The sequence below is a fragment of the Populus nigra genome, chromosome 17 (assembly GCF_951802175.1).
Source record: "Populus nigra chromosome 17, ddPopNigr1.1, whole genome shotgun sequence".
Taxonomy (NCBI): Eukaryota; Viridiplantae; Streptophyta; class Magnoliopsida; order Malpighiales; family Salicaceae; genus Populus; species Populus nigra.
Genome location: NC_084868.1, coordinates 13,758,150 through 13,774,512, shown reverse-complemented (window position 1 = coordinate 13,774,512; position 16,363 = coordinate 13,758,150). Strand labels below are relative to the sequence as shown.

Below are 16,363 nucleotides of genomic sequence, written 5' to 3'. Positions count from 1 at the left end.
TTATTATATATGATCCAAAAGCTAAGTAGCTCTTTGCTCGTAACCATGCAGACAGCCAAACAAGCATTAACACAGTTCAGCAAGTAGCCAAACATGGCTACTATCCTAATTACATAAGAGAAAAGAACCAAACAGAGCTCATAAGTTAATTTTTGTGACCATTAACCATAGTTATCAGACCATTAACTATAGTTATAAGACCCGACCCGGGGTTGACCTAGCAAAGGAGCCGAGTTTTGGGTTACACGGGTTGACCCAAGTTAACCCGAATTAATCCGGAAATATTTAAAAAATATTTAAAATTTTAATATTTCATATGAAAATTTTTAAAAACAATTAATGTAAATATAAGTTATACATGTTATAAATAATCAAGTTTAAAATATTTTTTCAAAATATTTTTTATCCTACATTAAAAAGACATGACTTAATTTTTTCTTGTAAACATATAATATATATACTAAAAGACTTCAAATCCCACATTGAAAAAAATAAAGTATTCTTTTAGTATTTATATACTAAAATTTGAAAACGGTTAATAACCAATTAAAACATATATAAAAAAGAGGGGTCTCTAATTAGAAGAAAAAACACATTTAAAAAAAAGGGAGTCTTAACTGGGTTTTGCCGAGTTTTTGCTCGTTCTGGTCTTTTGTCTTACCCGGACCGGTTCAGCAACCGAGTCAATCAGATCCCGGATCGACCAGCAAGTCTGGTGCGGGTTTAATAACTATACCATTAACACCTTGCCATGAGCATTTATAAGTATCAAGACCCCAAATGGCTTGCCCTTATTTTCATTTCTAACAAAGCTAATTTTACTTGAAAATGTTTCCCCAAAAATTCTATTAAAAAATCTTAACTTTTACAACTACAAGTATAATCTATCAATTGTCTATTCAGTAACTTCTTCTTCTTTAATTTAATGAAGCAAATTTGAGTTCTTAACTCAAATTTTCACCATTATAATATAATTATGTAGTCCTAAACACTTTATTCTCCGAATAACAATGAGATCTTAACTATTATTTAATGGAATTAATTTAAAAGAAGTGATTTTAGAAAACAAAAATGTTAGATTTGTATATATATATTCTAAAAATGCATGCTGAGACTATAATTTCATAGAACTCTTGATAACATAAGTTACAAATTATATGCTCTTTTCTTACCATTAATATATATTATTCTTTAAAAGAACAGCAATGGTATAAAATCAAACCAAAATATCCAAGATGTTCTCCTATAATTCATATAAAAATGGATGTTCTTCGATACCCAAGTCAAACTTTTTGGTTAGTGCCATTTTTTTTTTTAAAAAATTGATGATGGATAGTTTGCTTTTAACTATATTAGAAATAATAAATTTTGTTTTGAAGTATAGAATCTAAATCCTTGATTAGGAAAAAATGAGAATCTTTAAAAATTGGACATGGAATGTTTTTGAAAAAAAAATCAATATTAATAAAATACATATAAACACATACAAGAATGAGAGCACAAAACTTGCATCAGCAATGGAAAAAGGAATTTATTTGACACTAAAGATGATACTTATATTAACTATATGATACCGAAGAGACAGTGATTGCATATATGATACTTACAGATATTTGAGGGACGACAAATTCCCTAAGGATGGAGGTATGGAGCCACTGAGAAAGTTCGTGGAGAGATCGCTATGCATATGTATTACCATATAAGTTTATTATTACTCAAATAAAAACCAATAATATAAATTTTATGAAGACGTACTAAGAAATGAAATTAGTTATTGTATATGATCCAAAAGCTAAGTTGCTCTTTACACATAACTATGCAGACATCCATTAAAGAAGTTTTTGGAGAGATCGCTATGCATATGGAAAGTGGGAAGACATTCACCGTACAATATTAATGGAAATATAACAAAAGATTACAAACATTAAATGATGAATCAATGAAGATTTCTTTGCTGGTATTTTTGGGAGGGCACTTATTTTTTTTTATTTTTTTTACCTTTTCAAACACACATCTAAATTATGCTTGTAATATATTTTTCCTCTTTAATTAAACAATAATAAAAAAAAATTATACTCGTATTTAATTTAACATATCTACATATATTACTATTAAATATTAAAAGATTATAAAATTATTTGAGATAATTATATATATATATATATATGCCTTTTGAATTAACTATTGAAATTAATTATTTTAAATAAAGACTTTAATTTAATAATTAATGATCAACATCTGTTGTATTCTATCCGACCTTTGGATTGCATCTGATGCAGCAATTGATAGGTTGTGATGGATCACAATTTCGAGATTGCCTTTACAGGCTTGATCCGAACAATGCTTTGATTTCTTTGCTGGTATTTTTGGGAGTATGGCTGGAATTCATCTACACGCTGACCAGTTTAATTGTTTATTTATATGTAAATTGACCCAGGAAAAAAAAGATTCATTATCGGGTCTTATCCTTTGAATGTTGCCTATGGAATAACAATATTAGTTAACACACGACTATGTCTTTTATAACAAGATTTTTTGTCGGGTCTTATTCCTTTGTCTATCACGTAACAAAATCAATTAATAAAAGACTTAATTTTTCATGTTTCTACAGTTTAATTTTGATGGCATCATTTCTCCAAGAACAGGATTTATTTTTAATCATGTCTTGAATTTTTTTGTCGTTTATACAAAATCAACCCAAGGATTGGACTACTTTAACCCAAGGATGTTGCATTAACAATAGGCGAGTATTGATTAATGCACAATATGCCTATTTAATTTCTACAAACAAACATTAATTTTTAAAATAAATAACACTATTGCAGTCAACATTAAAATATGATGCGTAGAATAATTGTTATGTGTTTTTCTAGTTAAGATTAATTAAGATTTTCTAGTTTCTATGTGCATGACATGTTTATATTAAAATATAATAAATAGAAAATACTTTTTTCTATTATATAATCATATTTTTATCTAGAATCTTTCAAAGACTAATCAAATGAGCAATCCTTATTATCAGTACTCAAGACTAATTAACACTAGCTTAATTAGTGAAATTATTTACTCTCTGATACTCCTTTCATTATAGAATTCTCTAACCATTAAATTATCTACCCGAACTTTTATATCGATTCATTCTTTTATCTACGAAATAACACCTTTTTTAAAACATCTCGCCAGGGCCAGACTTCTAGCTAGACAATAGCTTCCTCATATGTCATGTACTACTAAACTTAAATATGTCTTCCTGCAATAAAACTAGTTTAAGAGACACTAATAACACTAGTAAGCATATATTGGGTTCTAATTAGAAGAATTTAAACTCTAGGAATCGAATTATAATATTTAAAAAGTTAATTTGATCAAATCAGGAGTTTAAGTGGAATAATAAGAATTAAATTGAAGTTTTTCCAATTCTAAATTAAAAACTTTAATTTGTAGGGTTTAGCCTAAACAACGTGTCGTTCAACTACTATGCATCTTTTTCTTCAATAATTTTTGTTGATGGAGTAGATACTTGTAGATAATGAATACAGTGACTGTAACTATATTTTTCAATAATATAGTTGATCGAGTAGTCACTTTTGCTGTCCAAACTGCTGTAGTAGTAGTATGTGATCATATATGGTACTGGATCACTTACATACGGGTGAGTGAACTCAAGTTCACCAAGGTGAGAGGGATGCTACCATGAAGTTGATTCTTGGACAAATCACTGTTATGGTAATAGGATAGCTATCAATGAATTGAAGTCAGCATAATTACTTCGAATTATTATCATCATGTCATATGATACTCACATTGCTTTTAGGTAAACGAGACTAGCCAAGGCTGAAGCATTTATTTGTCCAGTCAAGTCCTGGTCTGGGAGCGTTCTACCACCCAAAAATGGCGTTAACATAGAAACCATAGCAACCAGTGAGTTTTAAAGAGGATGTATTGCCTTACAAAAATAAAAGAAAATTGGATGAAGTTGATGAGGAACTTACAGGCGGGTGACATGACAAACTGTGCTGTTGCAGTCGCATTTGATGTATTCAAAATGAGAGGAACAAGCCGAGCGTGCGATATTTGGATGAAAACCCCACTCTAACGTTTTCAACAAGTCATCCAAAGCCTTTTCTGCCAAACGTTTTCAACAATGAAACATCATTTTTTTAGCAAAATTCAAACAGGTAGTATGCATTAGTTAGGCTGTTATTAAAAATCTCATTAATGATGTAAATTGAACTAATGCAAATTGAACTGTCAACAACAAGCATGAAATCGCGTGTACCTTCATCTTCAGGCAATTAAGGCATGTCATATAAATTTGTTGCTTTACAGACAACATAGCCAAATTGACAGAGAAGAAGAACGGCAAGAGAGGAAACAAGCTTAGGAAAGATCGAGCTTATTAAGATAAAGCTTAGCCATTACTTTAGCTTGCAATGCGACATGCATGAAATCTACACAAAAAATGCCCTTTTTGTTCATAACTTATTATTAATTGGGTCATCTGAAAGAGAAGAGGATCTGCTTGGATCGGATCAGAAGATATTGAAGGAAAAGCTCATATTTAACAGATAAACAAATTTTCTTCCTCCTTTTGTATATAGTAGGAAAAGGATATATATGTAGATGGAAAAGTATATCTTGTGTACCTTCTCCTTCAGGCAACGTGGCGTTTCTGCTTGTACTTTTTAGCTTCATCGTTGGTTGACAGGCTACATAACCAAATTGACAAAGAAGAAGAACGGCAAGAAAGGAAACAAGCTTAGGAAAGAGCTTAGCCATTACTACTTTAGCTTGCAATGCGCTTCCCTTAAGACATCCATTCTTTATAAAGATATTGTTTTACCGTTCAAACTGTTATTAACTCTGAATCAATTACCTCACATTACCATAGTGTCCCTGTCCAAATATCAAAATACCTGAGAAAAGTAACTTGCAATATTATGTATGGAGGCCTAACAATTTTGGTTTAAGTAACTTGCAAAATGATTCCTTGTGATCCAAAGCTTTTTTTTTTAAAAAAAAAAATTGAGACAAACAACGGTGTAAAATTTGCATATTTGAATTCAATTCAATGTCTAAGATTTGAATTCATTCATGCATAATGAACGGTAATTATTCGAATATAATATATAATTATGAATTATTAATTTGAATTGAAGAGAAAATCTAATTTGTGACTCAAATGTACGGTACAAAATTTTACAAACATGATGGCCATTGATGGATTTTGAGCAAAAGCTCTGATAACACTTACTCAGATTTACAAGCAACATTGATGGAAAGGAAAAAAAATGCTGACCTTTCATTATAAAAACAAATACAACAATTATGCAAAAATGAATTTGAAACTATAATATTGTTGTTTACAAGCGACATTGATGGACATCTTGTTGTCAAAAAATAAACAGTGATCTGGATAAGTGAACCTAATGTAAATTTACATTAGATGTTTGTCTGGTTTAACTGCAAGGTAAAGCATGTAATAGTAATCCAAAACTTATTGCTTATTAGTCTTTTAAAATTCTAACAACATCACCTTAATTAATTGCATTACATATCAATATTATTTAAAAATAAAAATAAAAAACTCAAAAGCTATTTTATAATGAAAGGTCAGCATTTTTGAATATTTTTGAAATTCTTAAAGAAATGATCATATTTCTCACTTAAATAGATGATCTTTCATTAAGATTATTCTATTATATTTCACTTGGTATTCCAATCAAATGAAAATCTTTGGGATTGTTCCATGTAAACCTCTTTGACAATGTCACCGTTCAAGAAAGCTAATTTTATAATCATTTGATGCATTTCAAGTTTGTTAATAGTTGTGATGACTATTGTCATAACATAATTTCTTACCCCTATATTTTTGAAAAAATAAAAATATCAAAAATATATTTTCAACATTTTTGGCCAACTTTTGGTTATTTTATAATTTTTTATCATTTGTTTTTCATATTAACAAATTTTTCAAAAACAATTAGTTAAAAATAAAAAAATCAAACAAAATTCTTTGAATTTTTTTTAAAAGAGAGAGCACATTTTGATTTTTAAAAATTGAATTTCCCAAAAACTAAAAAAAAAAAGAGGGAGAATATATTTTATTTGAAAAAAAGGAGGGGAATTTTAGGTGACACTAGAAAGTCTCAGAAAATACAAGAAGTGTGTGTGATAGATTAGCACCTAAGAGTGAAAAGAACATTTGTTTTACTAGTATAAGGGTGTGGCTGGGAATTCCTCAAAAATTTGAATTTGTTTTATTTAAAATTAATTTTTTTATATTTTCAGATCGTTTAATTTGATGTGCTGGTGTCAAAATAATTTTTAAAAAAAATTAAAAAAATATTATATTGATATATTTATAAGTGAAAAGTACTTTAAACCACAACCGCTATATATTATATTCTCAAACACACCTTAAATAAAGGCCACACTAAAAGAAAAGGGAGAAATTAGTTAAAAATAATTAGCATAAAAAAATACTAAAAATTCTATCTTAAAAAACAAAAAATGAGAAAAATACACTCCAAAAACAGAGAGTAAAAAACCATGACCCATCACACCCACATTTAAATAAAAATAACAAGACCAACTCATCATCTTCAAGCTCCCACTGTCACACCACTAAAGAAAAGAAAAAACCCAAATTCCTTTGAAAAAATTATGCCCTCCACTATATCAAACCTCCATAACAAAGAAAATAGTGAAAGTACTATAAAGGCAATTGAAAAGTGAATGGAAAAGCGTCAGACAGAAGATAGTGAAAAACAAAGAAAAAGCAAGCTGTCAGCACATGCCTCTGGAATCTCAAACGTGTATCACATGAAGTTCTTAATTCCATGGAAGATTAATTGTAGGGGTGACTAATTTGTTAGATAATTACCCTCTCCATTTTGTATATGTTCTTCACTGTCGCTTCTGAAGAGGCAGCAGGAAATTGTAGCAAAACAAGATTGAAAACAGAATCACACTGTCAACACTCATGCCACTGCTTCTACAGTGCAAGAATAAGAATATAAAGGGTACTAACGGCTCTGCTAAATGATTTGATACATCATAAATTAATGATTGAACCCATGGAATCTGAACATTGAGAAGTAAGTAATAATGCATCTTTAAAATTTATATATGGTCAAGTCTTTGTTCATGTAATTCAGCATCTTTTGTTAATCTTTTGCATTTAATAAAGCTATAAATCAGTATGAAGGCCAAAAGCTGATAGCTTACCCTACATTTCTTGGGTCCAATCAGAAAGTGAACATTGACAAGTAATAATACATCTTTACAATTTATGGTCAAGTCTTTGTTTATGTAATTCAGCATCTTTTGTTTCCAATATGTCGATCGTTTGCTTCCATTATGTCGATCTTTTGCATTGTCGAGCAGAGAAAGATTAATAAAGCTAAAGCATCAGTTGAAGGCCAAAAACTGATAGCTTACCCTACATTTCTTGGGTCCAATCAGAAAGTGAACATTGAGAAGTAATAATGCATCTTTAAAATTTAAGGTCAAGTATTTGTTCATGTTCAGCACTAAAACCATTAATTAGCAATGTAATAATAATTTTATTTTAATCATATAACAATACAATACGGAACAGTTGATTGATTTTACTTACAATATGACACAACAAATCATAGCATAGTGTAGCAATGTGTACTTATTTAACCACACATATAATCAAGAATCATGTTTGGTAATTCTGAGAGGTGTAGCTCAACTGATAAGGTCTTAAGTTTACTCTTTAGAGATCACCAGTTGGAGTCACATAAATCTCAGGGTCATTGAAGGCTTACATGACCGTTAACTTCAGAATCGTGAGATTAATCGAGGTGCATACAAGTTAATTCGGATACTCATATTAATAATAATAAAAAAGAATTTGATCATTTCTGGATAGATATACAGTTATCTTCTAAAGAGTAGATTAGCGCTCTAACATTTTATCTTCTAAAAATACTTTTATCAAAGTAGCAAAAGTACAATCAACACGTTTTATTTTCAACAAAATCAGTCACTGATTGATATTCAAATACTCGCAAAATAAATTAGGTGATGTGCTGCTTCAATTAGAAGGTTTGAATAATTTTCATAATTTTTTAATAATTAATAACGTGTAAGTTTTAGATTAATTTTGTTGTAACCCAATTTTGGATCCACCAAGATTTTCTTGAATGTTATTTTATTTCTATTATTATTTATAAAAATCCAAAAAAATTAAGAAAAAAGTTTAAAAATTCAAAATATACTTTTCTCGAGTCAACCGCATCTTTCCATCAAAACCGAGTCCACCAGGTCAATACGGGTCAAACCATGTCGACCAGGGTAAAAAATGAGTTTCGGACCGTTTCGGGTCAAAACCGTCATTTTTGGTCAAAACCGAGTCCACCGGGTCAATACGGGTCAAACCATGTCGACCAGGGTAAAAAATGAGTTTCGGACCGTTTCGGGTCAAAACCGTCATTTTTGGTCAAAACCGAGTCCACCGGGTCAAACCATGTCGATCAGGGTAAAAAATAAGTTTCGGGCCGTTTCGGGTCAAAACCGTCATTTTTGACCAAAACCGAGTCCGTCGGGTCAATACGAGTCAAACCATGTCGACCAGAGTAAAAAATGAGTTTCGAGCTGTTTCGGGTTAAAAACCATCATTTTCGACTAAAACCCGGTTCACTGGGTTGATACCCATCAAAAGTTTTTTCCCGGTGTTTAAAATAATTTTCGGTCATTAAAATGGATTTTTAGTGGTTGAATCAGGTTTTTTCTAATACTAAATAGAGTTTTTTAATTTTACCTGTATAAATATATAGTATTATACATAATAAAAAAAATATAATAATAAAAAAAATAATAATAAAATAAATTGTCAAACGGCGCAACGCGTTGCGCCGAAAGCAAACGGCGATTAAACAAATGATAAAAGCAAACGGTGATTTAAAAAATAATATTTGAAGATTTGCATGTCTCCTGGCTATAAATAGCCAGTGATACTTCGACACAGAAGAGGAAAAAAAAAAGAAAGGAGAAAAAAAAAAAGAAAAGGGAAAAAAGAACAAAGAAAAAATCTTTACTATTCATGTTTTTTTCACTATTTCTTCATGCGAGTAGGATATTGATTTTCAAAAAAAACAATTTGAAAAATACAAAATATATCCTAACCGTTAGATCTAGAGTGTTTAGATCTGAACCGTTGATTTAATAGGGTACAATAGAGCTTACCACACCAAATTAAAACCCAAATCAATCTCAGCCCTTAAAACAATTCTCCTTTAGATCCGTTGCGCCACGTCAGCCGGTGCACCGAGATTGCTGTGTACCGCGACACACCAGATCAAGGCTCCTCTCATCCGGACCGTCCGATCAACTTCCAGATCCAGCCAATCGCAGCCGCAAGATCAGTTCAAAGGAGATCCAACGGTTCACAGCCTTCAGATGCACCGGTGAACCATGCGCGCGTTCACACCATAGCACAGCTTAGAGTCTCTCTCTCCTCTCGCCGGCGACTCTCTCTCTCTCCCACGATCTCCCATCTCCGGCCGTCTCCAGCTTCCGCACCACCACAGAACGTTTTCTCCCTTGATTTAAAGAAAAACCCCGGTGGTTTTCATTGATTTCGCCGCCTCAGTTGGCCGGAAAAGGGCCGCGATTGTCGGCGGCCACCGAAGCTTCAAGTCGTCGATTCTCCTTCTTCAGACATCAACGACCGACGATACCACCGCCATCAGAATCCTCGTCCTCAGATCTACCAGGATCGACCGTCGTTTGGACAGAAATCTCGCCGGGAAATTTCGCCGCCGCCAACAGTAGCCGCGCGTGAGTCACACGCGCCGCCAGTGGCATTTTCGTAATTTTCGGAGAATTTCGAGGGTATTTCAGTCTTTTACCTATACAGTGATACTCAGGTAAATTTTTTGAGATTTCTAACGTTTTTTTATTTTGTATATAAATTTTCTTGCATGTAAAAAACAATAAAACAAAAAATATAAAGAACAACGTGGTTCCCGCACCCATTTTATCATATTATTGTTCGTGGATCCAAAGCGCAATTCTCGAATATGGTTATATCCATTTCTCAATAATATCAAAATAAAATTTATTTTTATAAACGAATATTATTTTTCGATACGTCTCTTTTTTAAAAGGACCGATGTCAAAAATGTAAATATCACAAATATGGATTATTTCAATTTTTTTTTCTTTTGGTAATCCAGACGTAATTCTCCTTTTTAGGGTTAAAACGTCATATTTTAGACAAGTTTCCTAATTTTTAGGGACTGATGTCATTTTTAACGCGTCTCCTATTTTTAGGGACCGACGTTAATCATTTTAAAAAAGGCAAATTGCCAATATCTATTATTTCTTTTGGTAACCCAGACGTAACTCTCCTTTTTAGGGATAAACGTCAGTATTTTAGACAAGTCTCCTAATTTTTAGGGACTGATGTCATTTTAACGTGTCTCCTATTTTTAGGGACCGACGTTAATCATTTTAAAATAATTACCAATAAGCCCAAAATATAATAGCATTTGAATCAAATAAAAAACACACAAGTAAGGGTAACCTTTCTTTTGAAAGGATGTTTTAAGGGTGGTGTCTACCTTCCCTTAATCATAACTAACCCCGTACCCGAATCTCTGGGACCAGTGTCTAATTTAGGATTTCTAGTTCCCTCAAATTACTAGATGGCGACTCCAATAAAATCTTTGTTTCCCCCAATCGAGAAAAAAAACCCTTTTTGTTAAAATAAACAAAAAGCGGGAGCCGTCGCCCGACGTCGTGTATCGACAGAATGGCGACTCCACTGGGGACTTAGGGTTGAGCCAACTGCTTGTGTTTGCTTTTCATTTGCTTTTTCTTATTGCTATTTATTTTTGGGCATTTATTTTATTTGCATTATTTATTTTATGCAATATCTATTGTGATTCTTTTTTAATTTTCCATATTGTCACATGCATACATGTTATTTATTTGTGTATTCACACACTTCACTGTGAACCCATAAAAGCTTTGGACCCGAGCTCGCCCTTTTTAAGATTAGAAAAGAAAGATTCAGGTGGCAAGTGTGACTTATGTCCACTGATGCTCATTTGGACTTTTGCTTGGATTGTAACTCACCCTATGCAACTAGTACTGTGGAGTCTTTCTCCCCTACTCATGTTGTATAAGGTTAAGAGGCCGATTACTTCACGAGTAATTCGGGCAATCTAAGAACCAAAAAATATCTTTTAAGATAGACTAAACTCAGCCAAACCTTATGAGCTAGATCCTATCAAGTAGGATATACCCATTAGGACACGAACAAATGTCAATGCATGAACATACATGTTCATATACATTTCATGTGCTCATTAAATCTCCACCGATCCTTACAGGAAGTGTGAGATGGAAAAACCCATTACTATTGAGGAATTTTTGACCAGATCAGAATTGAGCCAACATGATGAAGGGGATTGTTTGCCATCAGAATTTGAGTCTCAATTACCAGCACATGTTAAATTAGAGGACAGACCACTTGGTACAAGACAACTGCTAGACTGCTGGGAAAAGTTATCCTCTCATGATCAAATCACTTTCCAGAAACAATATGGGGATCTGTCACAATTACTGAAAATTAGGGTCCAACATGCTTGTTTTGAGGCCATGATAGGGTTTTGGGATCCAGAATATCGGTGCTTCACATTTGATACTGTGGATATGACTCCTACTATCGAGGAGTATGAATCCCTGCTAAATTGTCCCAAGTCAGAAAAGGTGTACTTTTACACACCTATAGAGCATGCACTTTCTAACTTTGCTTGGATTACCCAGACAGACTGTCAACTAGCAAAATCACATGCAACTAAACGAGGAAATAGCCAGGGTTGGTTTTGGAATGAACTAGAGGCCATATTCAAGAGGAGATTACATGATGAAAGCAATGAAATTCGATTGAGAATTTTGGCCTTAGGGATATATGGTTTGGTTCTTTTCCCATCTGCCGAAGGAATGATCGATTTTGAGGCTGTCAATGTATTTAAAAATGTGGTGACCCTTAAAATTAACCCGGCTACAACAATATTGGCAGAAACTTTCTCATCCTTGAATTATTGTAGAAAAGTCGGAAGGGGTCGTTTAAGATGTTGCTTGCAGTTGTTGTTTGTCTGGACTGTGAGTCATATGATTGAGGGGAAGATTTCAGGTTTGGTTGGTACCCCATGGCATCTTTATTCTCAGCTGGAGAATTTTGCTGAAAAACACTTGCATGAAGTAGGAAGAACCACATGGGAATCAATGTTCTTGAGTCTAAGTAAATCTCCATTTCATTGGAGAAGTCGATACTCTTATTTCAAATCTTATCTGGCATACTGTGGTGAGTACCCATGGGTCCCGTTGATAGGAGCCCGCTGCTGTATTAGTTACTGTCCCAACATGGTCTTACGACAGTTTGGATTTGAGCAATTTATTCCAAGGACTACCAAACTGGGAACATTTTATGAAGATTTCAAGACCTCGAAGAAATTATTGGAGTCAGTGAAGAAGGCATGGAAACATCCTGGTAGGGTTACTTCTGCCAAGAGAGTAGAAGGAAAAACAACTGAAGGATATCCAATATGGCAAAAGAAGAGAGGGAAAGGGTACAAAGTTCCTCCTTTTGAAGGGCCACCCAGGTCTTTGATTCAGTCTGCTGAAGACATACACGAAGAAGTCTGCGCCCAGCAAGAATCTTATAACCTAAGTTTGAATGCTGAAGTAGAAGAGTTATGGGCTAAAAAAAGAAAGTTAGAATCTAATCTAGCCACTCGAGAGACAACTTTGGCTATCATAAAACAAGAAAAGGATGACTTGTCAGCTCAGCTACAACATCAACAGCTTCAGTTCCAGCAATTACAAGAAAAATATGTACTTTTGTCAGAAGATAAGAGGAAGCAAGATGTCAACTTGAAGAGATGGGTTAGAAGAGCATCAAAAGCTGAGAAAATGGTATTAAAATTGGAAGAGAAAAATGAATCACTTCAAGAGCAACATCAAAATCAAGATACAATCATTGCCAATTTAGATGAGCATGTGGACCATTTGCTTTCGGTTGAGCAAACCTTATCATCAGAAAAAGAAAATACAGAAAGAGAAGCAGAACGTTGGGCTTCTGAAGCTATGCGCTATCATGTACAAGCAGATGATGCCAAGAATTATGCTTTAGGATTACGAGGCCTAGCCCAACAAGTAGCAGATGGTGAGCCAATGACCAGAAATGAATTCCATCAGTTTTTTGGGTTGATCAGAGATGGAATTAATGAGATCTCAGCATATGACGGTCCAAGGCTTTGGAAAGATTGACTTATTGTACTTTTAATATTATCAATTAATAAAAGGCAATTTCATCATCTTTTTGTTATGAGAAATGTTTATTTTGATTCTGATTTATGGCATCAAATTTCTCCCCCAAATCGGTTCAAGTTCCTGTAGGTTTGGAGTCCTCAGTGAGAACTTTCTTAAGAGAATCTGATCTGGTCTATTCCTCGTCATAAGGAAACCTTGAAACAAATAACAAGCATGCATAAAACATATGACATTTTACATTCATTTGTGCATTTCATTTATTTATCAAGCATGCATACGGTTGAAACATACGTTCCCCTACCTGAGGTCTAATGGACTGATAAAGACAGAGGTTAGACAGAGGTTTGATAAAGGAAGTTGAGAGCAGTAAAGTTGACGTAGCTCGACTCATAAATCTGTTTGAATAAGTGTTGAGTTTCAAGAATAGAAAGGGAATGTTTGCACAGTCTCTTGCTGGGAACACTACTTGTCCACGTTCCATTGAAGTTGCACCTCTCCTTTTTCATCATGAACAATGACAGCAATGCCTTCAGTCATCAATTAATGACGACAACCCTTGTTCTCGTTCAACTGCACTGATAGTCGTTCAAAGCCTTCACATATTCCAAGAGCACATAATAGCTGCTAGCTTTCTGTTCCTGGTGCATTGGCCTTCTTTCCAGACATCTCTATTGTGAACACCATTCCGGTCCAGCAGTATCGGATGCTGCTCTGAGAAAAACAAGAGCAGGCATTGCAACTTTAACAAAGCAGAATTCCCATTATAGGTGTTTGTTTGTTGCACTGCCAGTGAGGAATCGAAGAGGAGACAAAATGGTTTCAGATTCATCATTTTCTCTTCCAGTTGAGACAACGCGTGATTCCACACATCGGTAGTGGTGGTGCTGCATGTTTCTATGCGTTACTAAGATCACTGGATGTTGGAAAGTTTCTACCAATCCACAAATAACCACAATAACATGGGAAGATTGACATGATGTTGTGAGGATTGTCGAAAGAATTGAACAAGCTATGAAGAGGGGAATGATTGAAGATTCTACCAAGAATTCTAGAACAATAATGAGAGATGAATCAAAAGATAAGCCTGACGATGGGAAGCCTTAATTATATGGTTCAACCAGGTCTCACTGTAGCATCAATTGCTCAAATGTCTTTGCTAAGATTGACATACCTCGACCACTCGAGTTTGTCTACCAGTATTTGTTAGACTCTGGACTTATTGCCCTGACTCCACCAATTTACCTCCTTTTGAGTGCGCCTTTGAGCCCTCAACTCCTTTTGAGTGCTCCTTTGAGCCCTCACCTCTATTTTTGGGTGCGCCTTTGAGCCCTCATCCCTTTGGTAGTGCGTCTTCTAACCCTACCTCCTTTTGAGTGCGTCTTTGAGCCCTCACCTCTATTTTCGAGTGCGCCTTTGAGCCCTCATCCCTTTGGTAGTGCGTTTTCTAACCCTACCTCCTTTTGAGTGCGTCTGTGAGCCCTCAACTCCTTTTGAGTGCGCCTTTGAGCCCTCACCCCTTAGTAAAAGATACATGAATATCATTGGGGGATTTTGTGTCATTCAGTTGAACATTTGCAAGAATTTAAAGAATCGAGTTGAGTTTGTAAAAAATGACATCATCGGCCATATTGTCACCTCAACATTCTCAGAATGACAAGTAATCGAAATGCTTGGCAAAACACAGATATCGCCAGAAAAGCTTATCCAAGAAGAGTGTTAAACTGTCGATTCTTTTTGTTATGAGTTTTGTCATTCTGCATTTTATTTTGGGATCACATCTCATCTTTTAATGAAACATGTCTTTTATTTGTCCCTTTGTTGTTCTGAACGTATGAGATGTTTCTTTCAAAGGTTATTTACAAAATATTTTGATCAAGCTCCAACATGCGTTTAAGATTAGTCAATCCTGAAGATTAAAATTATGTTGCTTGAATGACTCGATGCTTGTTGAAATGACATGAGGTGACCAAGAAACTTTTGAGCTCACACATGAAATTGAACCACATACCATATAGCTAAGTTTTAGCAGTATGCATAATGACACGTAGTGGATTCGGTAGTTATGGACTCGTGAATTATGATTCTTACAAGTCTCAACCATTACATTGGATGAGGTTAAAATTTATCGGTTCTAACCGACCTTGCTTGAAATGAGAAAAGGCCATTTTTGTTTCATCCTTTCACAATTCTTGAAATATATATCCCTTGCAGTCCCATTTTGAGCTGATAGAATATTTTTTTCATAAAAAACCCTGACTAGGATTACACCCCACACTAGGGGCAATGAGAATCTTTTCCTAGAAAAGACGAGGACAATGTTAGAGTCGATGGATAAAGGGAAGGCTTAGAACAAAAGTCCAATGATTGAGAAAGAGCTAGAAGAAGAAAGCCAAAGATTGATAAAGACACAACAAATACCAAAAGTTAACACGAAAAATCAAGCGTTATGTCTTTCGGTGTGTCTATGGTAAAGCCTCTATAATCCTCAAAAGTTTAGATTGGCGTGTGATCAAAGAAAAGTTGGATTTGGGTTATGACCTATGTTAAACAAATATTGATTTTTGAGATTAACAAGGTTATATGTCACTATCTCTACAAAGACAACGTGAGGAAAAGAGATTGATGAGTAATTAATGGTGATCCTAAGTTCTTGAAACCCTCAAACACCTTTTGAGATTGTGAAATTCCTTTCTTTCATAGCCATGAACCATAGCCTACATTACGTGCTTTAGAAAGTCCTTTTTAATCAAGTAAGCAATCTGAACCGATAAATGGCGATCTCAAAACTTGAAGAGTTGTTTCATACAGGTCATGACTTCATGAATTAAGCTACTGATTATTATGCATGCTGATAAAATTAGTGCTAAGAAAAGATACAATCTTTCTTGATAAAGCCTCAAGTTTTGACTCGGGTACCTTGTTTTTCTTGAAATTCATAAAAGGTCACCTCATCACAAATAATCAAAAGGTATACCCAAAATTAGAGTTTAAAATGGATACAAAGAACCATGGAAAAAGCCATTTTAATCTTACAACGAGTCAATTT

At 33.9% G+C, this 16,363-nt stretch overlaps 1 protein-coding gene across 9 annotated transcripts in view; it reads right to left on the bottom strand.

The window, feature by feature from the left end:
* LOC133677197 (probable LRR receptor-like serine/threonine-protein kinase At1g53430) overlaps nucleotides 1-16,363 on the bottom strand; it is a 55,513-nt gene that overhangs the window by 9,181 nt on the left and 29,969 nt on the right. For 6 of the 9 annotated variants that reach the window (XM_062099074.1, XM_062099077.1, XM_062099073.1 and 3 more), the window contains exons 1-5: nucleotides 4,647-4,809; nucleotides 3,993-4,125; nucleotides 3,804-3,878; nucleotides 3,647-3,718; nucleotides 1,608-1,679 (exon numbers count right to left, since the gene is read on the bottom strand). In XM_062099074.1, coding sequence (XP_061955058.1) covers nucleotides 1,608-1,679; nucleotides 3,647-3,718; nucleotides 3,804-3,878; nucleotides 3,993-4,125; nucleotides 4,647-4,779 — 485 coding nt within the window. In that variant the 5' untranslated portion in view covers nucleotides 4,780-4,809. Of the gene's footprint in view, nucleotides 1-1,607; nucleotides 1,680-3,646; nucleotides 3,719-3,803; nucleotides 3,879-3,992; nucleotides 4,126-4,646; nucleotides 4,810-16,363 lie in introns of those variants that run through there. The other 3 variants (XM_062099078.1, XM_062099081.1, XM_062099080.1) reach the window with 3 other exon arrangements.